At 66.9% G+C, this 26965-nt stretch overlaps 1 protein-coding gene across 1 annotated transcript; it reads right to left on the bottom strand.

The window, feature by feature from the left end:
* Positions 1-409: 409 nt before the first annotated feature.
* PPP1R37 (protein phosphatase 1 regulatory subunit 37) lies at positions 410-26077 on the bottom strand (the record flags this gene model as incomplete). The annotated part of the gene is made up of 10 exons (XM_054179526.1): positions 410-539; positions 6913-6988; positions 8400-8502; positions 8800-8976; positions 10760-10926; positions 14744-14885; positions 15998-16110; positions 17876-18031; positions 22125-22275; positions 25958-26077. Coding segments are annotated over 10 exons (1335 nt in total), but the record flags the coding sequence as incomplete, so codon positions are not given.
* Between the last annotated feature and the right edge of the window lie 888 nt (positions 26078-26965).

Genomic DNA, 26965 nt, shown 5'->3' on the forward strand with positions numbered 1-26965 from the left:
CATCCTTGGCACCACGATCTGCCAGTCCTGGCCCTTCTATGCCAGCCATGGCCAGTCTATGCCAACCCTGGCACCCCATTCCGCTGGCCCTGGCGCCTCTATGCCACCCCTGGCCAGTCTATGCCAACCCTGACGCTCCATTCTGCCAGCCCTGCTCCCTCTATGCCATCCTTGGCACCACCCTCTGCCAGTCCTGGCCCTTCTATGCCAGCCATGGCCAGTCTATGCCAACCCTGGCACCTCTTCTGCCAGCCTTGGCACCACCCTCTGCCAGTCCTGGCGCTTCTATGCCAGCCGTGGCACTCCATTCTGCCGGCCCTGGCACCTCTATGCCAGCCTTGGCACCACCTTCTGCCAATCCTGGCGCTTCTATGGCAGCCCTGGCACCTCTCTGCCACTCCTGGCCAGTCTATGCCAACCCTGGCACCTGTGCTGCCAGCCCTGGCGCCTCCATGCCAGCCTTGGCACCACTCCTTGCCAGCACTGCCACCACCCTCTGCCAGCCCTGGCACCACGCTGCCACCTCTGGCACCCGATTCCTGTGCCAAGGGAGTGCCAAGGTGGGGGGCGGGGGGGGGAGGGGCCTGAGGTGACCCTGAGCGGGGAGCAGCCCCGGGGGGGCCGGGGGGGGGGTCGGGGGGGGCTCGGGGGGGGTCTCCCCCCCCCCAAATAAACCAATCCCAAAGCTCCCTCTGAGCCTCCTGCGCCTTGGCTTCCGGGGGGGAGGGGCAGGGGGAGGGCAATCACCTCCCGGGGGGGGTCCCCAGGGTCCTCTGCCCGCCCTGGCACCCCTGTGCCCCCCCTGTGCCCGCCCTGGCACCCCTGTGCCCCCCCTCTGCCCGCCCTGGCACCCCTGTGCCCACCCTGGCACCCCTGTGCCACCCCTCTGCCCGCCCTGGCACCCCTGTGCCCCCCCTGTGCCCGCCCTGGCACCCCTGTGCCACCCCTCTGCCCGCCCTGGCACCCCTGTGCCCACCCTGGCACCCCTGTGCCCCCCTTGTGCCCACCCTGACACCCCTGTGCCTATCTCTGTGCCCACCCTGGCACCTCTCTGCCCCCCTTGTGCCCACCCTGGCACCCCTGTGCCACCCTTGTGCCCACTTGGCACCTCTCTGCCCTCCTTGTGCCTACCCTGGCACCTGCCTACCCTGGTGCCCACCCTGGCACCCCTGTGCCCCCCTTGTGCCCACCCTGGCACCTCTCTGCCTACCCTGGTGCCCACCCTGGCACCTTTGTGCCACCCCTGTGCCCACCCTTGTGCCCACCTGGCACCTCTCTGCCCTCCTTGTGCCTACCCTGGCACCTCTCTGCCCCCCTTGTGCCCACCCTGGCGCCTCTCTGCCCCCCTTGTGCCCACCCTGGCACCTCTCTGCCCCCCTTGTGCCCACCCTGACACCCCTGTGCCTATCTCTGTGCCCACCCTGGCACCTCTCTGCCCTCCTTGTGCCCACCCTGACACCCCTGTGCCCTCCTTGTGCCCACCCTGGCACCTCTCTGCCCTCCTTGTGCCTACCCTGGCACCCCTGTGCCACCCTTGTGCCCACTTGGCACCTCTCTGCCCTCCTTGTGCCTACCCTGGCACCTGCCTACCCTGGTGCCCACCCTGGCACCCCTGTGCCCACCCTGGCACCTCTCTGCCCTCCTTGTGCCTACCCTGGCACCCCTGTGCTACCCTTGTGCCCACTTGGCACCTCTCTGCCCTCCTTGTGCCTACCCTGGCACCTGCCTACCCTGGTGCCCACCCTGGCACCTCTCTGCCCCCCTTGTGCCCACCCTGACACCCCTGTGCCCCCCTTGTGCCCACCCTGGCACCTCTCTGCCCCCCTTGTGCCCACCCTGGCACCTCTCTGCCCCCCTTGTGCCTACCCTGGCACCTGCCTACCCTGGTGCCCACCCTGGCACCCCTGTGCCACCCTTGTGCCCACCCTGGCACCTCTCTGCCCTCCTTGTGCCCACCCTGGCACCTCTCTGCCCTCCTTGTGCCTACCCTGGCACCCCTGTGCCTATCTCTGTGCCCACCCTGGCACCTCTCTGCCCCCCTTGTGCCCACCCTGGTACCTCTCTGCCCCCCTTGTGCCCACCCTGACACCCCTGTGCCCCCCTTGTGCCCACCCTGGCACCTCTCTGCCCCCCTTGTGCCCACCCTGGCACCTCTCTGCCCCCCTTGTGCCTACCCTGGCACCTGCCTACCCTGGTGCCCACCCTGGCACCCCTGTGCCACCCTTGTGCCCACCCTGGCACCTCTCTGCCCTCCTTGTGCCTACCCTGGCACCTGCCTACCCTGGTGCCCACCCTGGCACCTCTCTGCCCCCCTTGTGCCCACCCTGACACCCCTGTGCCCCCCTTGTGCCCACCCTGGCACCTCTCTGCCCCCCTTGTGCCCACCCTGGCACCTCTCTGCCCCCCTTGTGCCTACCCTGGCACCTGCCTACCCTGGTGCCCACCCTGGCACCCCTGTGCCACCCTTGTGCCCACCCTGGCACCTCTCTGCCCTCCTTGTGCCCACCCTGGCACCTCTCTGCCCTCCTTGTGCCTACCCTGGCACCCCTGTGCCTATCTCTGTGCCCACCCTGGCACCTCTCTGCCCCCCTTGTGCCCACCCTGGTACCTCTCTGCCCTCCTTGTGCCCACCCTGGCACCTCTCTGCCCTCCTTGTGCATACCCTGGCACCCCTGTGCCTATCTCTGTGCCCACCCTGGCACCTCTCTGCCCTCCTTGTGCCCACCCTGGTACCTCTCTGCCCTCCTTGTGCCTACCCTGGCACCTCTCTGCCCCCCTTGTGCCCACCCTGGCACCCCTGTGCCCCCCCTGGCACCTCCCTGTGCCCCCCCGTGCCCACCCTGGCACCTCTCTGCCCCCCCTTGTGCCCCCCCTGGCACCCCTGTGCCCCCCTTGTGCCCACCCTGGCACCTCCCTGTGCCCCCCCGTGCCCACCCTGGCACCCCTGTGCCCCCCTTGTGCCCACCCTGACACCCCTGTGCCTATCTCTGTGCCCACCCTGGCACCTCTCTGCCCTCCTTGTGCCTACCCTGGCACCCCTGTGCCACCCTTGTGCCCACCCTGGCACCTCCCTGTGCCCCCCCGTGCCCGCCCTGGTGCCCCCCCGTGGCCGGGGGCGGTGCCAGCCTCGCGCGGGTCTCTGCCAGTTGTTGTTGTTGTGGTTATTTTTTTTTTTTTTTTTTTTGCAGCCTTTTAATAGAAAGAAAAAAAAAAAAAAAAAAAAAAAAAAGCAAAAGAGAAAAAAAAAAAAAAAAACAAACCAAAAAAAAAACCTCCAAAAAAAACCCTCCCGCGGCAGAGCCCCCCCCCGGGACCCCCCCTCCGCGGGACCCCTCCCCCTCCCCCACCCCCCCCCCCCAAGCCCCCCCCCCCCCCCCCTCCCCCTCCCCCTTTCCCTGATTGGTTTTTATTGCACTTAAGAGAAGCGACCCCGCCCCCGGCCCCGCCCCCCCGGCCCCGCCCCCCCCGGCCCCTCCCTGAGACGAAAGCCCCCTGGGGGGAGGGGGATGGGGAGAGAGAGGGGGAGGGGCACAGAGGGCACCCCCGAGGCTGGCACCGGGGAGCTTGGGGCACCGCCCCCCCCCCCCCCCCCCCCCAGCCCCTCCCCCTCCCCCCCCCCCGCGGCAGGGCTGAGCTGGAGGGGGGGGAGGGGGAGGGGGGAGGGTGCCAGAGCCAGGGGGATGCCCATGGCAGGGCCTGGCACCACCTCTGTGCCAGCCCTGGGACCTCTGTGCCAGCCCTGACCTCCCTAGGCCAACCCTGGCATCCCTCTGTGCCAGCCCTGGGACCTCTATGCCAACCCCAGCACCAACTCTGTACCAACCCTGGGACCTCTGTGCCAGCCCTGGGACCCCTCCATTAATCAATTACTCACTCAACCAATCAGTCACTCACTCAATCAATCACTCTCTCAATCACTCACTCAATCATTCAATCACACAATCACTCAATCAATCACTCACTCACTCACTCAATCAATCAATCACTCACTCAATCACTCAATCAATCACTCACTCACTCACTCACTCACTCAATCAATCACTCACTCAATCAATCAATCACTCACTCACTCAATCAATCAATCACTCACTCAATCAATCACTCACTCACTCAATCACTCACTCAATCAATCACTCACTCACTCACTCAATCAATCACTCACTCAATCACTCACTCACTCACTCACTCACTCAATCACTCAATCACTCACTCAATCAATCAATCACTCACTCAATCACTCACTCACTCACTCAATCAATCACTCACTCAATCAATCACTCACTCAATCACTCACTCACTCACTCACTCACTCAATCAATCACTCACTCAATCAATCAATCACTCACTCAATCACTCACTCACTCAATCACTCACTCACTCACTCAATCACTCAATCAATCACTCACTCAATCACTCACTCACTCACTCAATCACTCACTCAATCACTCACTCACTCACTCACTCACTCAATCAATCACTCACTCAATCAATCAATCACTCACTCACTCAATCAATCAATCACTCACTCAATCAATCACTCACTCACTCAATCACTCACTCAATCAATCACTCACTCACTCACTCAATCAATCACTCACTCAATCACTCACTCACTCACTCACTCACTCACTCACTCAATCAATCAATCACTCACTCAATCAATCAATCACTCACTCAATCACTCACTCACTCACTCAATCAATCACTCACTCACTCAATCAATCACTCACTCAATCACTCACTCACTCACTCAATCACTCACTCAATCACTCAATCAATCACTCACTCAATCACTCACTCACTCACTCAATCACTCACTCAATCACTCAATCAATCACTCACTCAATCAATCAATCACTCACTCAATCACTCACTCACTCAATCACTCACTCAATCACTCAATCACTCACTCAATCACTCACTCAATCAATCACTCACTCACTCAATCAATCACTCAATCAATCAATCCCCAGCCCTGCCCCCTGCTGGGGCTGCAGCCTTGGTCCCCAGGGGCTCCCCAAGCCCTGGGGTGCAGCCTTCAGCCTCCTCCTCCTCGCTCACCACCTCAGGCCCTGCAGGGTGGCACAGCTGTGGTGCCAGCCCTGGCCTGGTGCCAGGCTCCACCCAGTGCCACCCACACCCTGGTGCCACCCTCAGCCTGGTGCCACTGCCTTAGTGTCATCAGCACCTTGGTGCCAGCCCCAACCTGGTGCCAGCCTCCACCTGGTGCCACCCACACCCTGATACCACCCTCAGCACCCTCAGTTTGGTGCCAGCCTCAGCCTGGTGCCACTGGATTAGTGTCATCAGTGCCCTGGTGCCACTGGTGTGGTGCCAAAGGCTCTGTGCCAGCATCAGTGTAGTGCCAAAGGCTCTGTGCCAGCTTCACCCTGGTGCCAAAGGCTCTGTGGCAGCTTCATCCTGGTGCCAGAGGCTCTGTGCCAGCTTCAGTGTAGTGCCAGAGGCTCTGTGCCAGCTTCATCCTGGTGCCAAAGGCCCTGTGCCAGCTTCAGTGTAGTGCCAGAGGCTCTGTGCCAGCTTCACCCTGGTGCCAAAGGCTCTGTGCCAGCTTCAGTGTAGTACCAGAGGCTCTGTGCCAGCTTCACCCTGGTGCCACAGGCTCTGTGCCAGCTTCACCCTGGTGCCAAAGGCTCTGTGCCAGCTGCAGTGTAGTACCAGAGGCTCTGTGCCAGCTTCACCCCGGTGCCAGAGGCTCTGTGCCAGCTTCACCCTGGTGCCAAAGGCTCTGTGCCAGCTTCAGTGTAGTACCAGATGCTCTGTGCCAGCTTCACCCTGGTGCCACAGGCTCTGTGCCAGCTTCAGTGTAGTGCCAGAGGCTCTGTGCCAGCTTCACCCTGGTGCCAGAGGCTCTGTGCCAGCTTCACCCTGGTGCCAGAGGCTCTGTGCCAGCTTCAGTGTAGTGCCAGAGGCTCTGTGCCAGCTTCACCCTGGTGCCAGAGGCTCTGTGCCAGCTTCAGTGTAGTGCCAAAGGCTCTGTGCCAGCTGCAGTGTAGTACCAGAGGCTCTGTGCCAGCTTCACTTTGGTGCCAGAGGCTCTGTGCCAGCTTCAGTGTAGTGCCACAGGCTCTGTGCCAGCTTCACCCTGGTGCCAAAGGCTCTGTGCCAGCTTCACTTTGGTGCCAGAGGCTCTGTGCCAGCTTCAGCCTGGTGCCAGATGCTCTGTGCCAGCTTCACCCTGGTGCCAGATGCTCTGTGCCAGCTTCACCCTGGTGCCACAGGCTCTGTGCCAGCTTCACCCTGGTGCCAGAGGCTCTGTGCCAGCTTCACCCTGGTGCCAGAGGCTCTGTGCCAGCTTCACCCTGGTGCCAGATGCTCTGTGCCAGCTTCCCCTGGTGCCCTCTGGCCTTGTGCCACCTCCTCCCTGGTGCCCAGCTGGGTGGTGCCCATCTGCTGCCCCTGGGCCCTGGGCTGGGGAGCTGGGGAGAGGGCCTGGGGGGAGGGGAGGGAGAGAGGAGGGGAGGGGGAGGGGAGGGGAGGGGAGGGGGAGGAGGAAGAGGCCAAGGGCAGCCCAGGAGCTCCTCTGCGGCGCTCAGCAGCTCCAAGGCCCTGCAGGAGGAGCAGCAATGGAAACCAACCCAGGAAGGGTCCCATGGGTCCCTTCCCCTTCTCCCCCTCCTCCCTTCCCTCCCCTTCCCTTCCCCTCCCCTTCTCCTCCCCCTCCCCTTCCTCTTCCCTCCCCCTTCCTCTCCCCCCCCCCTCCCCGTCCTCTTCCCTCCCCCTTCCTCTTCCCCTCCCCTTCCTCTCCTCTCCCTTCCCCTTCCTTCCCCTTTCCGTTCCCCTCCCCTTCCCTCCCTCTTCCTCTTCCCTCCTCTCCCTCCCCCTTCTCTTCCCCTTCCCCTCCCTTCCCCCTCCCCTCCCCTGCCCTCCCCCTCCCCACCTGGGGCTCCCAGCAGCTCCTGCCCTGCCTCCTGGCTGGCTTCCAGCAGCAGCTCCTCCAGCTCCTGCTCCTGCTGGGGGCAGCTCAGCTCTGCAAGGCACAGAACCTCCAGCTGGGCCCTGCAGGATCCCCTGCACCGGCTGGATCCCCCCCGGGATCCCCCCCAGGATCCCCCAGGATCCCCCCCGGGATCCCCCCCAGGATCCCCCAGGATCCCCCCCCAAGGACCCACTGCAAGGACCCAGGCAGGGAGCAGCTGGGAGGGGCTGGGGACCCTGGAGGGGTCTCTGGATCTCAGGAGGGTCTTGGGGGATCTCGGGGGGGTCTTTGGGGGGGTCTCAGGGCTCCCCCCCGGGGGTCTCAGGGGGCTGTGGGGAGAGGTCCCAGGGGTCTCAGGGGGTCTCAGGGGGCCATGGGGGTGATCTCAGGGCTCCTCCCCGGGGGTCTCAGGGGTCTGAGGGGCCATGGGGGTGGTCCCAGGGGTCCCCCCCGGGGGTCTCAGGGGCCGTGGGGGGGGGTCCCAGGGGTCTGAGGGGCCATGAGGAGGGGTCCCAAGGGTCCCCCCCGGGGGTCTCAGGGGTCTGAGGGGCCATGGGGAGGGGTCCCAGGGCTCCTCCCCGGGGGTCTCAGGGGTCCCAGGGGTCCGTGGGGGTGGTCCCAGGGGTCCCCCCCGGGGGTCTCAGGGGTCTCAGGGGTCTGAGGGGCCATGGGGAGGGGTCCCAGGGGTCCCCCCCGGGGGTCTCAGGGGTCTCAAGGGTCCCAGGGGTCTGAGGGGCCATGGGGAGGGGTCCCAGGGGTCCCCCCCGGGGGTCTCACCGTGCTCTGTGCCGCAGCTCCCTGCTTTGCCCTCCCCCCCGGGGGGCAGCTGGGGCAGTGCCCTCTGGGCAAGCTCCGTCCTGAGGCCGTTGGGGAGGGCAGAGGCCGGGGCCAGGCTGGCACAGCCCCCGGGGGGTGCCCCCTGGGGGTGCCAGGGGCGGCCTGGGGCCCCCCCCGGGCCCGGGGCCCCCTCCCCAGGCAGCTCTCCGTTGGCCCTGGCTGCCCCTGCCGGGGGAGGGGGCGGCGGGGGGGGCGGCCTGGGGGGCAGGATGGGTGCCAGGCTGGGTGCCAGGGTGGGGGTCAGGCTGGGTGCCAGGCTGGGGGTCAGGCTGGGGGCCAGGCTGGGGGTCAGGCTGGGGGTCAGGCTGGGGGCCAGGGTCAATGCCAGGCTGGGGGCCAGGCTGGGGGTCAGGCTGGGGGCCAGGGTCAATGCCAGGCTGGGGGCCAGGCTGGGGGTCAGGCTGGGGGCCAGGGTCAATGCCAGGCTGGGGGCCAGGCTGGGTGCCAGGCTGGGGGTCAGGCTGGGGGTCAGGCTCAATGCCAGGCTGGATGCCAGGCTGGGGGTCAGGCTGGGGGCCAGGCTCAATGCCAGGCTGGGTGCCAGGCTGGGTGCCAGGCTGGGGGCCAGGCTGGGGGCCAGGCTGGGGGCCAGGCTCAATGCCAGGCTGGGTGCCAGGCTGGGTGCCAGCCTCGGGCAGGGGCTCCACTCTGGTCACCAGGAAGACTTTGTGGCCTCTGCCAGGGCTGGAGACTGAAATCCTCCTCTGGGTGGGGGAGGAGGAGGAGGAGGAGGAGGAGGAAGGGGAGGGGGAGAGGGCAGGGCTGCCACCCCCAGCCCCCGGCTGAGGCTCCTGCAGGGGGGGTGGCAGCTCCTGGGGGGCACCTGGGGGGCGCTGCAAGGCCCTGCCCAGGTCCTCTGTGCCCAGCCCAGGGCCTGGCTCCTCCTCTGGCTCGGAGCTGCAGTCTGTGAGGCCTCCTCCGCCGCTGCCCTCCGCTGCCTGCCTGCTCTGCCCAGGCCCAGGGGGCAGCTCCTGCCCTTCCTCTCCTCCCTCCTCCTCCTCCTGGGCAGGGCTGGCACTGCCAGCCTGGCTGTGCCCCGCCAGGGCCTCCTCCAGGGGCTCTGTGCTGCCCTCCTCGGGCAGGGAGGCCGAAGGCTGCAGCTGCTGCTGCTCCTCCCTCTCCCTGGCCAGGACGAAGTTCCTCTTGCAGCCGTTCTGGATCTCGGCCAGCAGAGCCCTCTGGGTCTCCAGGAAGCTCTTCACCTGCAGGGGGAGGCCCAGGGGCAGCTGGAACCGGCCCAGGGGCAGCTGGAACCGGCCCAGGGGCAGCTGGAACCGGCCCAGGGGGACCTAGAACAGGCTAAGGGGCACCTAGAATGGCAAGGAGCACCTAGAACCAACCAAGGGGCAGCTGGAACCGGCCAAGGGGGACCTGGAACCGGCCAAGGGGCACCTAGAATGGCAAGGAGCACCTAGAACCACCAAAGGGGCAGCTGGAACCGGCCAAGGGGCAGCTGGAACCGGCCCAGGGGCAGCTGGAACCGGCCAAGGGGCAGCTGGAACCGGCCCAGGGGCAGCTGGAACCGGCCAAGGGGGACCTAGAACAGGCCAAGGGGGACCTGGAACCGGCCAAGGGGCAGCTGGAACCGGCCAAGGGGCAGCTGGAACCGGCTAAGGGGCAGCTGGAACCGGCCCAGGGGCACCTGGAACCGGCCCGGGGCAGCTGGAACCGGCTAAGGGGCAGCTGGAACCGGCTAAGGGGCAGCTGGAACCGGCTAAGGGGCACCTAGAATGGCAAGGAGCACCTAGAACCACCAAAGGGGCACCTGGAACCGGCCCAGGGGCAGCTGGAACCGGCCCAGGGGCAGCTGGAACCGGCCAAGGGGCAGCTGGAACCGGCCAAGGGGCACCTAGAATGGCAAGGAGCACCTAGAACCACCAAAGGGGCACCTGGAACCGGCCCAGGGGCAGCTGGAACCGGCCCAGGGGCACCTGGAACCGGCCCAGGGGCACCTGGAACCGGCCAAGGGGCAGCTGGAACCGGCCCAGGGGCAGCTGGAACCGGCCAAGGGGCAGCTGGAACCGGCCAAGGGGCAGCTGGAACCGGCTAAGGGGCAGCTGGAACAGGCCAAGGGGCACCTAGAATGGCAAGGAGCACCTAGAACCACCAAAGGGGCACCTGGAACCGGCCCAGGGGCAGCTGGAACCGGCCAAGGGGCAGCTGGAACCGGCTAAGGGGCAGCTGGAACTGGCCAAGGGGCAGCTGGAACCGGCCAAGGGGCACCTAGAACCACCAAAGGGGCAGCTGGAACCAGCTAAGGGGCAGCTGGAACCAGCCAAGGGGCAGCTGGAACCGGCCCAGGGGCAGCTGGAACCGGCCAAGGGGCAGCTGGAACCGGCTAAGGGGCAGCTGGAACAGGCCAAGGGGCACCTAGAATGGCAAGGAGCACCTAGAACCACCAAAGGGGCACCTGGAACCGGCCCAGGGGCAGCTGGAACCGGCCAAGGGGCACCTAGAACCACCAAAGGGGCAGCTGGAACCGGCCAAGGGGCAGCTGGAACCGGCCAAGGGGCAGCTGGAACCGGCTAAGGGGCAGCTGGAACCGGCCAAGGGGCACCTGGAAACGGCCAAGGGGCAGCTGGAACCGGCCAAGGGGCAGCTGGAACCGGCCCAGGGGCAGCTGGAACCGGCCAAGGGGCAGCTGGAACCGGCTAAGGGGCACCTGGAACTGGCCAAGGGGCAGCTGGAACCAGCCAAGGGGCAGCTGGAACCGGCCCAGGGGCAGCTGGAACCGGCCAAGGGGCAGCTGGAACCGGCCAAGGGGGACCTAGAACAGGCTAAGGGGCACCTGCAACAGGCCAAGGGGCAGCTGGAACAGGCTAAGGGGCACCTAGAATGGCAAGGAGCACCTAGAACCAACCAAGGGGCAGCTGGAACCGGCCAAGGGGCAGCTGGACCAGCCAAGGGGGGCCCTAGAAGCCCCATAGGGGCACCTAGAACCCCCCAGGAGCCGTGGCAGGGAGCCCCCCGGGGCGGGGCACCTACCGCCTCCTTCTTGGGCTCGCGGTCCAGGTCGAGGCGCAGCAGGGAGTGGTTGACCTTGAGGGCCAGGGACAAGGCCATGAGGCCTCCGGTCTTGATCTCGTTCTCCCGCAGGTCGAGGCGCAGCAGCCGCGGGCTCTCGGCGATGAACTCGGCCACGGCCACGGCCCCTGCAGGCAGCAGGCTGCAGCGGCCTCCCGGGGGCGCCCCCGCCCCGCCCCGCCCCGCCCCGCCCCGCCCCCCCCCCGGGTGGCAGCAGAGGAGATGCCGAAGGGGCGCCTGGAACCGGCAAAGGGGCGCCTGGAACGTCGGGGAGCCGGCAAAGGGGCACCTGGAACCAAGCTAGGGGCACCTAGAACCAAGCTGGGGGCACCTAGAGTGGCAGGGAGACACCGAGGGGGCACCTAGAACCAAGCTAGGGGCACCTAGAACCAAGCTGGGGGCATCTAGAGTGGCAGGGAGACACCGAGGGGGCACCTAGAACCAAGCTAGGGGCACTTAGAACCAAGCTAGGGGCACCTAGAGTGGCAGGGACACACTGAAGGGGCACCTAGAGCCAAACTAGGGGTACCTAGAACCAACTTAAGGGCACCTAGAGTGGCAGGGAGACACTGAAGGGGCACCTAGAGCCAAGCTAGGGGCACCTAGAGTGGCAGGGACACACTGAAGGGGTACCTAGAGCCAAGCTAGGAGTACCTAGAACCAAGCTAGGGGCACCTAGAGTGGCAGGGACACACTGAAGGGGCACCTAGAGCAAAGCTAGGGGCACCTAGAGTGGCAGGGAGACACTGAGGGGGCACCTAGAGCCAAGCTAGGGGCACCTAGAGTGGCAGGGACACACTGAAGGGGCACCTAGAGCCAAGCTAGGGGCACCTAGAGTGGCAGGGACACACTGAAGGGGCACCTAGAGCCAAGCTAGGGGCACCTAGAACCAAGCTAGGGGCACCTAGAGTGGCAGGGACACACTGAAGGGGCACCTAGAGCCAAGCTAGGGGCACCTAGAACCAACCTAAGGGCACCTAGAGTGGCAGGGAGACACTGAAGGGGCACCTAGAGCCAAGCTAGGGGCACCTAGAGTGGCAGGGACACACTGAAGGGGCACCTAGAGCCAAGCTAGGGGCACCTAGAACCAACCTAAGGGCACCTAGAGTGGCAGGGAGACACCGAGGGGGCACCTAGAACCAAGCTAGGGGCACCTAGAACCAAGCTGGGGGCATCTAGAACCAAGCTGGGGGCACCTAGAGTGGCAGGGAGACACCGAGGGGGCACCTAGAGCCAAGCTAGGGGCACCTAGAACCAAGCTAGGGGCACCTAGAACCAAGCTAGGGGCATCTAGAGTGGCAGGGAGACACCAAGGGGGCACCTAGAACCAAGCTAGGGGCACCTAGAACCAAGCTGGGGGCATCTAGAGTGGCAGGGAGACACCGAGGGGGCACCTAGAACCAAGCTAGGGGCACCTAGAACCAAGCTAGGGGCACCTAGAACCAAGCTGGGGGCACCTAGAACCAAGCTGGGGGCACCTAGAGTGGCAGGGAGACACCGAGGGGGCAACTAGAGCCAAGCTAGGGGCACCTAGAACCAAGCTAGGGGCACCTAGAACCAAGCTGGGGGCACCTAGAGTGGCAGGGAGACACCGAGGGGGCAACTAGAGCCAAGCTAGGGGCACCTAGAACCAAGCTAAGGGCACCTAGAGTGGCAGGGAGACACCAAGGGGGCACCTAGAACCAAGCTAGGGGCACCTAGAACCAAGCTAGGGGCACTTAGAACCAAGCTAGGGGCACCTAGAGTGGCAGGGAGACACTGAGGGGGCACCTAGAGCCAAGCTAGGGGCACCTAGAACCAAGCTAGGGGCACCTAGAACCAAGCTGGGGGCATCTAGAGTGGCAGGGAGACACCAAGGGGGCACCTAGAACCAAGCTAGGGGCACCTAGAGTGGCAGGGACACACTGAAGGGGCACCTAGAGCCAAGCTAGGGGCACCTAGAGTGGCAGGGACACACTGAAGGGGCACCTAGAGCCAAGCTAGGGGCACCTAGAACCAAGCTAGGGGCACCTAGAGTGGCAGGGACACACTGAAGGGGCACCTAGAGCCAAACTAGGGGCACCTAGAACCAAGCTAGGGGCACCTAGAGTGGCAGGGACACACTGAAGGGGCACCTAGAGCCAAGCTAGGGGCACCTAGAGCCAAGCTAGGGGCACCTAGAGTGGCAGGGACACACTGAAGGGGCACCTAGAGCCAAGCTAGGGGTACCTAGAGTGGCAGGGAGACACCGAGGGGGCACCTAGAGCCAAGCTAGGGGCACCTAGAACCAAGCTAGGGGCACCTAGAGTGGCAGGGACACACTGAAGGGGCACCTAGAGCCAAGCTAGGGGCACCTAGAGTGGCAGGGAGACACTGAAGGGGCACCTAGAGCCAAGCTAGGGGCACCTAGAACCAACCTAAGGGCACCTAGAGTGGCAGGGAGACACTGAAGGGGCACCTAGAGCCAAGCTAGGGGCACCTAGAGTGGCAGGGACACACTGAAGGGGCACCTAGAACCAAGCTAGGGGCACCTAGAGCCAAGCTAGGGGCACCTAGAGTGGCAGGGAGACACTGAAGGGGCACCTAGAACCAAGCTAGGGGCACCTAGAACCAAGCTAGGGGCACCTAGAGTGGCAGGGAGACACTGAGGGGGCACCTAGAGCCAAGCTAGGGGCACCTAGAACCAAGCTAGGGGCACCTAGAGTGGCAGGGAGACACTGAGGGGGCACCTAGAGCCAAGCTAGGGGCACCTAGAGTGGCAGGGACACACTGAAGGGGCACCTAGAGCCAAGCTAGGGGCACCTAGAGTGGCAGGGACACACCGAAGGGGCACCTAGAGCCAAGCTAGGGGTACCTAGAACCAACTTAAGGGCACCTAGAGTGGCAGGGAGACACTGAAGGGGCACCTAGAGCCAAGCTAGGGGTACCTAGAGTGGCAGGGAGACACTGAAGGGGCACCTAGAGCCAAGCTAGGGGTACCTAGAGTGGCAGGGAGACACCGAGGGGGCACCTAGAGCCAAGCTAGGGGCACCTAGAGTGGCAGGGACACACTGAAGGGGCACCTAGAGCCAAGCTAGGGGCACCTAGAACCAACCTAAGGGCACCTAGAGTGGCAGGGACACACTGAAGGGGCACCTAGAGCCAAGCTAGGGGCACCTAGAGTGGCAGGGACACACTGAAGGGGCACCTAGAGCCAAGCTAGGGGCACCTAGAACCAAGCTAGGGGCACCTAGAGTGGCAGGGACACACTGAAGGGGCACCTAGAGCCAAGCTAGGGGTACCTAGAGCCAAGCTAGGGGCACCTAGAGTGGCAGGGAGACACTGAAGGGGCACCTAGAGCCAAGCTAGGGGCACCTAGAGCCAAGCTAGGGGCACCTAGAGTGGCAGGGACACACTGAAGGGGCACCTAGAACCAACTTAAGGGCACCTAGAGTGGCAGGGAGACACTGAAGGGGCACCTAGAGCCAAGCTAGGGGCACCTAGAGCCAAGCTAGGGGTACCTAGAACGGCAAGGAGAGCATCAAAGGGGCACCTAGAACCCCTGAATGTCACCTAGCCCATGGAGGAACTATCAAAGGGGCACCTAGAACCAGCAGGGGGGCACCCAGAACGTCGTCCCCAGGGGCCAAGGAGGGCTTGGAGGAGGTTGTGACCAAGGCAACTCCTCGAGGGCCACCAAGAGACCTCCCCAGGCCCCCTGCAGCCCCCTCCCCAAGCCCCCTCCCCAAGCCCCCTCCCCAAGCCCCCTCCTGCTCTAGAGCCCAGGAAGCTCTGGGAAGACCTTCAGAGCTCCTGGCTGAAGCCAGGCCAGGGGTTGGCAGGGGTGGGCTGGGTGCTAGGTGCCAGGCAGGGCAGGGCTGGGTGCTAGGTGCCAGGCAGGGCAGGGCTGGGTGCCAGGGGCCCGCCAGGGCAGGGCTGGGTGCCAGGGGCCTGCCAGGGCCGGGCTGGGTGCTGGGTGCCACCCACCTTCGCAGGTGAGCTTGGTGGCAGCCAGGCCGAGGCGCAGCACGGAGCGGTTCCCGATCAGGCCTGGCTTGAGGTTCCGCACTCCCTCGTTGCCCAGGGGGTTGTGGCCCAGGTTGAGAGTCTCCAGGCTCTGGGTGTGAGGCTGAGGCAGGCACAGGGCAGCTGCAGGCAGCTGGAGCAAGGAGCTCCCAACCCAACCCAACCCAACCCAACCCCAACCCCAACCCAACCCAACCCAACCCAACTCAACCCAACCCAACCCAACTCAACCCCAACCCAACCCAACCCAACCCAACCCAACCCAACCCAACCCCAACCCAACCCAACCCAACCCAACCCAACCCCAACCCAACCCAACCCAACCCCAACCCAACCCAACCCAACCCAACCCCAACTCAACCCAACCTTAACCCAACCCAACCCAACTCAACCCAACCCAACCCAACCCAACCCAAACCCAACCCAACCCAACCCCAACCCAACCTTAACCCAACCCAACCCAACCCAACCTTAACCCAACCCAACCCAACCCAACCCAACCCAACTGAACCCCAACCCAACCCAACTCAACCCCAACCCAACCCAACCCAACCCCAACCCAACCCAACCTTAACCCAACCCAACCCAACCCCAACCCAACCCAACCCCAACCCAACCCAACCCAACCCCAACCCAACCCAACCCAACCCAACTCAACTCAACCCAACCCAACTCAACCCAACCCCAACCCAACCCAACCCAACTCAACCCCAACCCAACCCAACCCCAACCCAACCCAACCCAACTCAACCCAACCCAACCCAACCCAACTCAACCCCAACTCAACCCCAACTCAACCCAACCCAACCCAACCCAACTCAACCCAACCCAACCCCAACTCAACCCAACCCAACCCAACCCAACCCAACCCCAACCTCAACCTCCACCCCCCCAGGCTCGGTCCACAGAGAGCATCTGGAGGCAGCTGCCACAAGTTGCTCAGCTCCTGGCTGCCCCTCCAAGGACACCCCCAGGAGGTGCCAGGGCGCAGCTCCTCCTCTGCCACCGCCCTCAGGTGCCCTCCAGAGCTCCCTCCCACGCCATCCCCTGGCCCCATGCCAACCTGTGCCCGGCCCTGCCCCACCCAACCCCTTGGCTGCTCCTCCAAGCACCACCCAGCCCCTGGCGGGGGGCGAGGGGGGGGGTCAAGGCTCCTCCTCTGCCACCCTTTGTGCCAACCTGGCTCAGCTGGCACCTGGGGGGTGTCCTACTCACCAGGGTCATGCCCAGGTAGGCCATGCCAGTGTGGCTCAGTTGGTTGTTCCACAGCACCAAGGTCACCAGGCCTCTGCGCTGCTCCTTCAGCCCTTCGCAGATGTAGGCCAGGCCTGGGAGGCAGCAGGGCTCAGCCCCCTGCCTGGGCACTGCCTGGGCACTGCCAGGGCACTGCCAGCTGCCAGCCAGCCCCAGGGCCTGGCAGCAGCCCCTGAGGCAGCAGCCCCTGGGGCTGGCAGTGCCTCCAGGCCTGCTCGGCCCTCCCCGTGGGCTGGCTTGGCTGGGGGCAGAGCTCGGCTGGGCACCCAGGGGGGCACCCAGGGGGGCACCCAGGGGGGATTGAAGCCTCCTGAGACCCTCCTGAGATCCTCAACCTCCTGAGACCCTCTTGAGAGCCTTCTGAGCCCCTCCTGGGACCCTGCTGTGACCATTCTGAGACCCTCCTGAGCCCCTTCCAAGCCCCTCCTGGGACCCCCCTGAGCCTCTCCTCCTTCTGAGCCCCTCCTGGGACCCTCCTGGGACCCTCCTGAGCCCCTCCTGGGACCCTCCTGGGACCCTCAACCTCCTGAGCCCCTCCTGGGACCCTCCTGAGCCTCTCCTCCTTCTGAGCCCCTCCTGGGACCCTCCTGAGCCCCTTCTGAGCCCTTCCTGGGACCCTCCTGGGACCCTCAACCTCCTGAGCCCCTCCTGGGACCCTCCTGAGCCTCTCCTCCTTCTGAGCCCCTCCTGGGACCCTCCTGGGACCCTCAACCTCCTGAGCCCCTCCTGGGACCCTCCTGAGCCCCTTCTGAGCCCTTCCTGGGACCCTCCTGGGACCCTCAACCTCCTGAGCCCCTCCTGGGACCCCCCTGAGCCTCTCCTCCTTCTGAGCCCTTCCTGGGACCCTCCTGAGCCCCTTCTGAGCCCCTCCTGGGACCCCCCTGAGCCTCTCCTCCTTCTGAGCCCCTCCTGGGACCCTCCTGGGACCCTCAACCTCCTGAGCCCCTCCTGGGACCCCCCTGAGCCTCTCCTCCTTCTGAGCCCTTCCTGGGACCCTCCTGGGACCCTCAACCTCCTGAGCCCCTCCTGGGACCCTCCTGAGCCCCTTCCAAGCCCCTCCTGGGACCCTCCTGGGACCCTCAACCTCCTGAGCCCCTCCTGGGACCCCCCTGAGCCTCTCCTCCTTCTGAGCCCCTCCTGGGACCCTCCTGAGCCTCTCCTCCTTCTGAGCCCCTCCTGGGACCCTCCTGAGCCCCTTCCAAGCCCCTCCTGGGACCCTCCTGGGACCCTCAACCTTCTGAGCCCTTCCTGGGACCCCCCTGAGCCTCTCCTCCTTCTGAGCCCCTCCTGGGACCCTCCTGGGACCCTCCTGAGCCCTTCCTGGGACCCTCCTGGGACCCTCAACCTCCTGAGCCCCTCCTGGGACCCTCCTGAGCCTCTCCTCCTTCTGAGCCCCTCCTAGGACCCTCCTGGGACCCTCAACCTCCTGAGCCCCTCCTGGGACCCCCCTGAGCCTCTCCTCCTTCTGAGCCCTTCCTGGGACCCTCCTGAGCCCCTTCTGAGCCCTTCCTGGGACCCTCCTGAGCCCCTTCTGAGCCCTTCCTGGGACCGTCCTGGGACCCTCAACCTCCTGAGCCCCTCCTGGGACCCCCCTGAGCCTCTCCTCCTTCTGAGCCCCTCCTGGGACCCTCAACCTCCTGAGCCCCTCCTGGGACCCCCCTGAGCCTCTCCTCCTCCTGAGCCCCTCCTGAGCCCCTTCCCCTCTCCCCTCCCTTCCCCTCCGCTCCTCTCTGCCGCTTTCCCCGCCCGGAGCCGCAGGGCTGGATCCCCGGGCTGGAGGGTGGTGGATCCCCGGGGGGGGTGGATCCCAGGGGTGGATCCCAGGGGTGGATCCCTCACCAGAGTCCAGGATGTGGTTGTTCCTGAGGTCGAGGATGGCCAGGGAGGAGTTGAACTTGAGCAGGGTGCCCAGCTGGGCGGCGTCCTGCAGGGCGTTGAGTTTGTTGTCGGCCAGGTAGAGCTCCCGGAGCGTCAGGTTCAGCTTCAGCGCCGTGGCTGCGGGCACAGGGCGGGCACAGCGCCCCCAGCTGGCACCCTCGGGCCCCTGGCACCCTCCTCAGACCCTCCTGAGACTCTCCTGAGACCCTCAGCCCCCTGGCACCCTCCTGAGATCCTCCTGGCACCCTCGGCCCCAAGACCTTCCTGAGACCTCCCTTGGACCCTCACCCCCCTGGCACCCTCCTGAGACCCTCACCCCCCTGGCACCTTCCTGGCACCCTCCTGAGACCCTCACCCCCCTGGCACCCTCCTGAGACCCTCACCACCCTGGCACCTTCCTGGCACCCTCCTGAGACCCTCACCCCCCTGGCACCCTCCTGAGACCCTCACCCCCCTGGCACCCTCCTGAGATCCTCCTGAGACCCTCAGCCCCCTGGCACCTTCCTGAGACCCTCCACCCCCTGGCACCCTCCTGAGATCCTCCTGAGACCCTCAGCCCCCTGGCACCCTCCTGAGACCCTCAGCCCCCTGGCACCCTCCTGAGACCCTCACCCCCCTGGCACCCTCCTGAGACCCTCCACCCCCTGGCACCTTCCTGGCACCCTCCTGGGACCCTCCACCCCCTGGCACCCTCCTGGCACCCTCCTGAGACCCTCCACCCCCTGGCACCCTCCTGAGACCCTCCACCCCCTGGCACCCTCCTGGCACCCTCCTGAGACCCTCACCCCCCTGGCACCCTCCTGAGACCCTCCACCCCCTGGCACCCTCCTGGCACCCTCCTGAGACCCTCCACCCCCTGGCACCCTCCTGGCACCTTCCTGAGACCCTCCACCCCCTGGCACCCTCCTGGCACCCTCCTGGGACCCTCCACCCCCTGGCACCCTCCTGGCACCCTCCTGAGACCCTCACCCCCCTGGCACCCTCCTGAGACCCTCACCACCCTGGCACCCTCCTGAGACCCTCCACCCCCTGGCACCTTCCTGGCACCTTCCTGAGACCCTCCACCCCCTGGCACCCTCCTGGCACCCTCCTGAGACCCTCACCCCCCTGGCACCCTCCTGAGACCCTCACCCCCCTGGCACCCTCCTGAGACCCTCACCACCCTGGCACCCTCCTGGGACCCTCCACCCCCTGGCACCTTCCTGAGACCCTCCACCCCCTGGCACCTTCCTGGCACCCTCCTGAGACCCTCCACCCCCTGGCACCCTCCTGAGACCCTCACCACCCTGGCACCCTCCTGAGATCCTCCTGAGACCCTCAGCCCCCTGGCACCCTCCTGAGACCCTCACCACCCTGGCACCCTCCTGGCACCCTCCTGAGACCCTCACCCTCCTGAGATCCTCCTGAGACCCTCAGCCCCCTGGCACCCTCCTGAGACCCTCACCCCCCTGGCACCTTCCTGGCACCTTCCTGAGACCCTCCACCCCCTGGCACCCTCCTGAGATCCTCCTGAGACCCTCCACCCCCTGGCACCTTCCTGGCACCTTCCTGAGACCCTCCACCCCCTGGCACCCTCCTGGCACCCTCCTGAGACCCTCCACCCCCTGGCACCCTCCTGGCACCTTCCTGAGACCCTCCACCCCCTGGCACCCTCCTGGCACCCTCCTGAGACCCTCACCCCCCTGGCACCCTCCTGAGACCCTCACCACCTTGGCACCCTCCTGAGACCCTCACCCCCCTGGCACCCTCCTGAGACCCTCACCACCCTGGCACCCTCCTGAGACCCTCCACCCCCTGGCACCTTCCTGAGACCCTCCACCCCCTGGCACCCTCCTGAGACCCTCCACCCCCTGGCACCTTCCTGGCACCCTCCTGAGACCCTCCACCCCCTGGCACCCTCCTGGCACCCTCCTGAGACCCTCCACCCCCTGGCACCTTCCTGGCACCCTCCTGAGACCCTCACCCCCCTGGCACCCTCCTGAGACCCTCCACCCCCTGGCACCTTCCTGGCACCCTCCTGGGACCCTCCACCCCCTGGCACCTTCCTGGCACCCTCCTGGGACCCTCCACCCCCTGGCACCTTCCTGGCACCTTCCTGAGACCCTCCACCCCCTGGCACCCTCCTGAGACTCCCCTTGGACCCTCAGCCCCCTGGCACCCTCCACCCCCTGGCACCCTCCTGGCACCCTCTGTGCCCTCCCCTGCCCCCTCTGTGCCCTTGGTGCCAGCCTGGTGCCAGGGCCAGGTGCGCTGCCCGGTGCCAGCCCCGGCCCTGCCCAGCAGCTCTCAATTGCTGCCAATGAAAGCTGCTGCCAGCTGTGCCCAGGGCTCTGAGCTGGCACCCACAGCACCCAGCCCTCCCACCCAGCACCCACAGGCTGGGCACTGCCACCCAGCCAGGCTGGCACGGGGTGGGGGGCACCCCTGAGCGTCTCAGCCTGGGCACAGCCAGCCTGGCATCGGCCTTGGCACTGCCCTAACTCTGCAGGGCCAGAGAGCTCTGGGGGGTAGGAGGTTGGCACCCAGGGCGTAGGAGGTTGGCAGGGAGGGGCACAGCTGGCCTGGGGGGTAGGAGGTTGGCACCCAGGGGGTACCAGGTTGCACCTAGGAGGTTGGAGGTTGGCACCTAGGGGGGTAGGAGGTTGGCACTGAGGGGGCACAGCCAGCCTGGGGGGTACCAGGTTGGCATCTGGGGGGTAGGAGGTTGGCACCCAGGGTGTAGGAGGGTGGCAGGGAGGGGCACAGCTACCCTATGGAGTAGGAGGTTGGCACCCAGGGGGTAGGAGGTTGGCACCCAAGGGGGCAGAGCCAGCCTGGCCTGGGCACTGCCCTTGGTCTGCAGCCTCAGAGAGCTGGGGGGGGGGGGGGGGGGGGGCAGCAGGCTGGCAGGGGGGTGCCAGGGGATGCCAGGGGGTGCCAGGGGAGGTGCCAGGGCTCACCCAGCAGCATGAGGGGGTGCCCTGAGAGGTTGGCACTCTCCAGGTGCAGCACTGCCAGGGGCAGGGCTGCCAGGGGCAGGGGTGCCAGGGGCAGGGGATGCCAGGGGCTGGCAGGGGGATGCCAGGGGCAGGGGTGGCAGGAGGGTGCCAGGGGCTGGCAGGGGGATGCCAGGGGGTGCCAGGGGCAGGGGATGACAGAGGCAGGGCTGGCAGGGTCAGGGGTGGCAGGGGGATGCCAGGGGATGCCAGGGGCTGGCAGGGGGCTGGCAGGGGGTGCCAGGGGAGGTGCCAGGGCTCACCCAGCAGCATGAGGGGGCGCCCTGAGAGGTTGGCACTCTCCAGGTGCAGCACTGCCAGGGGCAGGGCTGGCAGGGGCAGGGGGTGCCAGGGGCAGGGGTGGCAGGGGGTGCCAGGGGATGCCAGGGGCTGGCAGGGGGCTGGCAGGGGCTGGCAGGGGGATGCCAGGGGATGCCAGGGGATGCCAGGGGGATGCCAGGGGGTGCCAGGGCTCACCCAGCAGCATGAGGGGGTGCCCTGAGAGGTTGGCACTCTCCAGGTGCAGCACTGCCAGGGGCAGGGCTGGCAGGGGCAGGGGTGGCAGGGGCAGGGGTGGCAGGGGGATGCCAGGGGGTGCCAGGGGGTGCCAGGGGGGTGCCAGGGCTCACCCAGCAGCATGAGGGGGCGCCCTGAGAGGTTGGCACTCTCCAGGTGCAGCACTGCCAGGGGCAGGGCTGGCAGGGGCAGGGGGTGCCAGGGGCAGGGGTGGCAGGGGGTGCCAGGGGCAGGCAGGGGGATGCCAGGGGCTGGACTGGCAGGGGCAGGGCTGGCAGGGGGTGCCAGGGGAGGTGCCAGGGCTCACCCAGCAGCATGAGGGGGTGCCCTGAGAGGTTGGCACTCTCCAGGTGCAGCACTGCCAGGGGCAGGGCTGGCAGGGGCAGGGGTGGCAGGGGGATGGCAGGGGATGGCAGGGGCTGGCAGGGGGATGCCAGGGGGTGCCAGGGGAGGTGCCAGGGCTCACCCAGCAGCATGAGGGGGCGCCCTGAGAGGTTGGCACTCTCCAGGTGCAGCACTGCCAGGGGCAGGGGTGGCAGGGGCAGGGGTGGCAGGGGGATGCCAGGGGGTGCCAGGGGGGTGCCAGGGCTCACCCAGCAGCATGAGGGGGCGCCCTGAGAGGTTGGCACTCTCCAGGTGCAGCACTGCCAGGGGCAGGGCTGGCAGGGGCAGGGGTGCCAGGGGCAGGCAGGGGGATGCCAGGGGGTGCCAGGGCTCACCCAGCAGCATGAGGGGGCGCCCTGAGAGGTTGGCACTCTCCAGGTGCAGCACTGCCAGGCTGCTGCTGCTGCGCAGGGCGCGGGCGACGAAGGGCGCGGAGGGCTCCAGCAGCGGGGTGCAGCGGGCATCCAGGTGCTGCAGGCAGCTGGTCTGCCAGGGGGGCACCACGGGGGGTGGGCATCAGCCTGGGCACAGCCCCCACAGCCCCCCCAACACCCACACCCAGGGGCACCAGGCCCCCCACCCCCACCCCCCCCCCCGGGGCGCCAGGCTGGCAGCGGCACCTCCGGGGTGCCCACCCGGTGCCCACCCGGTGCCCACCCAGGCTCCTGAGCCCACCCAGTGCCCACCCAGTGCCCACCCAGGCCCCTGAGCCCTCCCAGTGCCCACCCGGTGCCCACCCAGGCTCCTGAGCCCACCCAGTGCCCACCCAGTGCCCACCCAGGCTCCTGAGCCCACCCAGTGCCCACCCAGTGCCCACCCAGGCTCCTGAGCCCACCCAGTGCCCACCCAGTGCCCACCCGGTGCCCACCCAAGGAGTAGCCAAGGCAGCTGCTGAGCCTCCCCCATGGTGCCCACCCCTCTGCCCACCCCTGGTGCCCAGCCCCTGGTGCCCACCCTGGTGCCCATCCCCTGTGCTCATCCCCTGGTACCCATCCCAGTGCCCACCCTAGTGCCCACCCTGTGCCCACCCTGTGCCCACCTTCCTCATCATGTGGGCAGCAGCCTGCCAGCCCCTGGTGCCCATCCTGGTGCCCATCCCCTGCTGCTCCTGTGCCCATCTCCGGTGCCCATCCTGTTCCCCTGCTCCCACCCCTGGTGCCCATCCCCTGGTGCCCCTGTGCCCATCCCTGTGCCCACCCTGGTGCCCATCCCTGTGCCCACCCTGGTGCCCATCCCTGTGCCCACCCTGTGCCCACCTTCCTCATCATGTGGGCAGCAGCCTGCCAGCCCCTGGTGCCCATCCTGGTGCCCATCCCCTGCTGCCCCTGTGCCCATCTCCGGTACCCATCTCTGGTGCCCATCTCTGGTGCCCATCCCTGTGCCCACTCTGGTGCCCACCCTGTGCCCACCTTCCTCATCATGTGTGCAGCAGCCTGCCAGCCCCTGGTGCCCATCCTGTTCCCCTGCTCCCACCCCTGGTGCCCATCTCTGGTGCCCATCCTGGTGCCCATCCTGGTGCCCACCCTGTGCCCACCCTGTGCCCACCTTCCTCATCATGTGGGCAGCAGCCTGCCAGCCCCTGGTGCCCATCCTGGTGCCCATCCCCTGCTGCCCCTGTGCCCATCTCCGGTACCCATCTCTGGTGCCCATCCCGGTGCCCACCCTGTGCCCACTCTGGTGCCCCCCCTGGTGCCCACCTTCCTCATCATGTGGGCAGCAGCCTGCCAGCCCCTGGTGCCCACCCTGTGCCCACCCTGGTGCCCACCTTCCTCATCATGTGGGCAGCAGCCTGCCAGCCCCTGGTGCCCATCCTGGTCCCCATCCCCTGGTGCCCCTGTGCCCATCTCTGGTGCCCATCTCTGGTGCCCACCCCTGGTGCCCATCCCTGTGCCCATCCCTGTGCCCACCCTGGTGCCCACCTTCCTCATCATGTGGGCAGCAGCCTGCCAGCCCCTGGTGCCCATCCCTGTGCCCACCCTGTGCCCACCTTCCTCATCATGTGGGCAGCAGCCTGCCAGCCCCTGGTGCCCATCCTGGTCCCCATCCCCTGGTGCCCCTGTGCCCATCTCTGGTGCCCATCTCTGGTGCCCATCCTGGTGCCCATCCCAGTGCCCACCCTGGTGCCCACCTTCCTCATCATGTGGGCAGCAGCCTGCCAGCCCCTGGTGCCCACCCTGTGCCCACCCTGGTGCCCACCTTCCTCATCATGTGGGCAGCAGCCTGCCAGCCCCTGGTGCCCACCCTGTGCCCACCCTGGTGCCCACCTTCCTCATCATGTGGGCAGCAGCCTGCCAGCCCCTGGTGCCCATCCTGGTCCCCATCCCCTGGTGCCCCTGTGCCCATCTCTGGTGCCCATCTCTGGTGCCCATCCTGGTGCCCATCCTGGTGCCCACCCTGTGCCCACCCTGGTGCCCACCTTCCTCATCATGTGGGCAGCAGCCTGCCAGCCCCTGGTGCCCATCCTGGTCCCCATCCCCTGGTGCCCCTGTGCCCATCTCCGGTACCCATCTCTGGTGCCCATCTCTGGTGCCCATCCCTGGTGCCCATCCCTGTGCCCACCCTGTGCCCACCTTCCTCATCATGTGGGCAGCAGCCTGCCAGCCCCTGGTGCCCATCCCCTGCTGCCCCTGTGCCCATCCTGGTGCCCATCCCTGTGCCCACCCTGGTGCCCACCCTGGTGCCCACCTTCCTCATCATGTGTGCAGCAGCCTGCCAGCCCCTGGTGCCCATCCTGGTCCCCATCCCCTGGTGCCCCTGTGCCCATCTCCGGTACCCATCTCCGGTACCCATCTCTGGTGCCCATCTCTGGTGCCCATCCTGGTGCCCATCCCAGTGCCCACCCTGGTGCCCACCCTGGTGCCCACCTTCCTCATCATGTGGGCAGCAGCCTGCCAGCCCCTGGTGCCCACCCTGTGCCCACCCTGGTGCCCACCTTCCTCATCATGTGGGCAGCAGCCTGCCAGCCCCTGGTGCCCACCCTGTGCCCACCCTGGTGCCCACCTTCCTCATCATGTGGGCAGCAGCCTGCCAGCCCCTGGTGCCCATCCTGGTCCCCATCCCCTGGTGCCCCTGTGCCCATCTCTGGTGCCCATCTCTGGTGCCCACCCCTGGTGCCCATCCCTGTGCCCATCCCTGTGCCCACCCTGGTGCCCACCTTCCTCATCATGTGGGCAGCAGCCTGCCAGCCCCTGGTGCCCATCCCTGTGCCCACCCTGTGCCCACCTTCCTCATCATGTGGGCAGCAGCCTGCCAGCCCCTGGTGCCCATCCTGGTCCCCATCCCCTGGTGCCCCTGTGCCCATCTCTGGTGCCCATCTCTGGTGCCCATCCTGGTGCCCATCCCAGTGCCCACCCTGGTGCCCACCTTCCTCATCATGTGGGCAGCAGCCTGCCAGCCCCTGGTGCCCACCCTGTGCCCACCCAGGTGCCCACCTTCCTCATCATGTGGGCAGCAGCCTGCCAGCCCCTGGTGCCCACCCTGTGCCCACCCTGGTGCCCACCTTCCTCATCATGTGGGCAGCAGCCTGCCAGCCCCTGGTGCCCACCCTGGTCCCCATCCCCTGGTGCCCCTGTGCCCATCTCTGGTGCCCATCTCTGGTGCCCATCCTGGTGCCCATCCCAGTGCCCATCCCAGTGCCCACCCTGGTGCCCACCTTCCTCATCATGTGGGCAGCAGCCTGCCAGCCCCTGGTGCCCATCCTGGTGCCCATCCCCTGGTGCCCCTGTGCCCATCTCTGGTGCCCATCTCTGGTGCCCATCTCTGGTGCCCATCCCTGGTGCCCATCCCTGTGCCCACCCTGTGCCCACCTTCCTCATCATGTGGGCAGCAGCCTGCCAGCCCCTGGTCCCCATCCCCTGCTGCCCCTGTGCCCATCCTGGTGCCCATCCCTGTGCCCACCCTGGTGCCCACCCTGGTGCCCACCTTCCTCATCATGTGTGCAGCAGCCTGCCAGCCCCTGGTGCCCATCCTGGTCCCCATCCCCTGGTGCCCCTGTGCCCATCTCCGGTACCCATCTCCGGTACCCATCTCTGGTGCCCATCTCTGGTGCCCATCCTGGTGCCCATCCCAGTGCCCACCCTGGTGCCCACCCTGGTGCCCACCTTCCTCATCATGTGGGCAGCAGCCTGCCAGCCCCTGGTGCCCACCCTGTGCCCACCCTGGTGCCCACCTTCCTCATCATGTGGGCAGCAGCCTGCCAGCCCCTGGTGCCCATGTGCCTGTTGCAGGAGATGTTGAGGTGTGTGGCAGCCTCGTAGTATTCGATCATGTCGAAGAGGGCAGAGGCTCCCTGCGGGCACAGCGCCCCCCAGGGGCTGGCACCCGGCACCCACACCGGGGGGGGGCACGGGGAGGGCACGGGGGGGGTACAGGGGGGGAGCTGGGGGGGCACAGGGGGGAGCTAGGGGGGCACGGGGGGGCACAGGAGGGGTACAGGGGGGGCACAGGGGGGGCACAGGGGGGGTACAGGAGGGGTACAGGAGGGGTACAGGGGCACCCAGGGGGGGCACAGGGGCAGCTGGGGGTGGCACAGGGGCAGCAAAGGGGGGCACAGGGGCAATGAAGGGTGGCACAGGGGGGAGCTAGGGGGGCCCAGGGGCACCCGGGGGGGCACAGGGGGAGCTGGGGGTGGCACAGGGGCACCCAGGGGGGTACAGGGGGAGCTGGGGGTGGCACAGGGGCACCCAAAAGGGGGCACAGGGGCACCCAGGGGGGTAACAGGGCACCCAAAAGGGGGCACAGGGGGGGCTGGCAGGGCACAGGGGCACCCAGGGGGGCACAGGGGCAGCTGGGGGTGGCCCAGGGGCACCCAGGGGGGCACAGGGGGAGCTGGGGGTGGCACAGGGGCACCCAAATGGGGGCACAGGGGCACCCAGGGGGGCACAGGGGGAGCTGGGGGTGGCACAGGGGCACCCAGGGGGGCACAGGGGCACCCAAATGGGGGCACAGGGGCAGCTGGGGGTGGCCCAGGGGCACCCAAAAGGGGGCACAGGGGCACCCAGGGGGGCACAGGGGGAGCTGGGGGTGGCACAGGGGCACCCAAAAGGGGGCATAGGGGCACCCAGGGGGGTACAGGGGGAGCTGGGGGTGGCCCAGGGGCACCCAGGGGGGTAACAGGGCACCCAAAAGGGGGCACAGGGGGGGCTGGCAGGGCACAGGGGCACCCAGGGGGGCACAG

The sequence above is a fragment of the Dryobates pubescens genome, unplaced genomic scaffold (assembly GCF_014839835.1).
Source record: "Dryobates pubescens isolate bDryPub1 unplaced genomic scaffold, bDryPub1.pri scaffold_75_arrow_ctg1, whole genome shotgun sequence".
NCBI classification, from domain to species: domain Eukaryota; kingdom Metazoa; phylum Chordata; class Aves; order Piciformes; family Picidae; genus Dryobates; species Dryobates pubescens.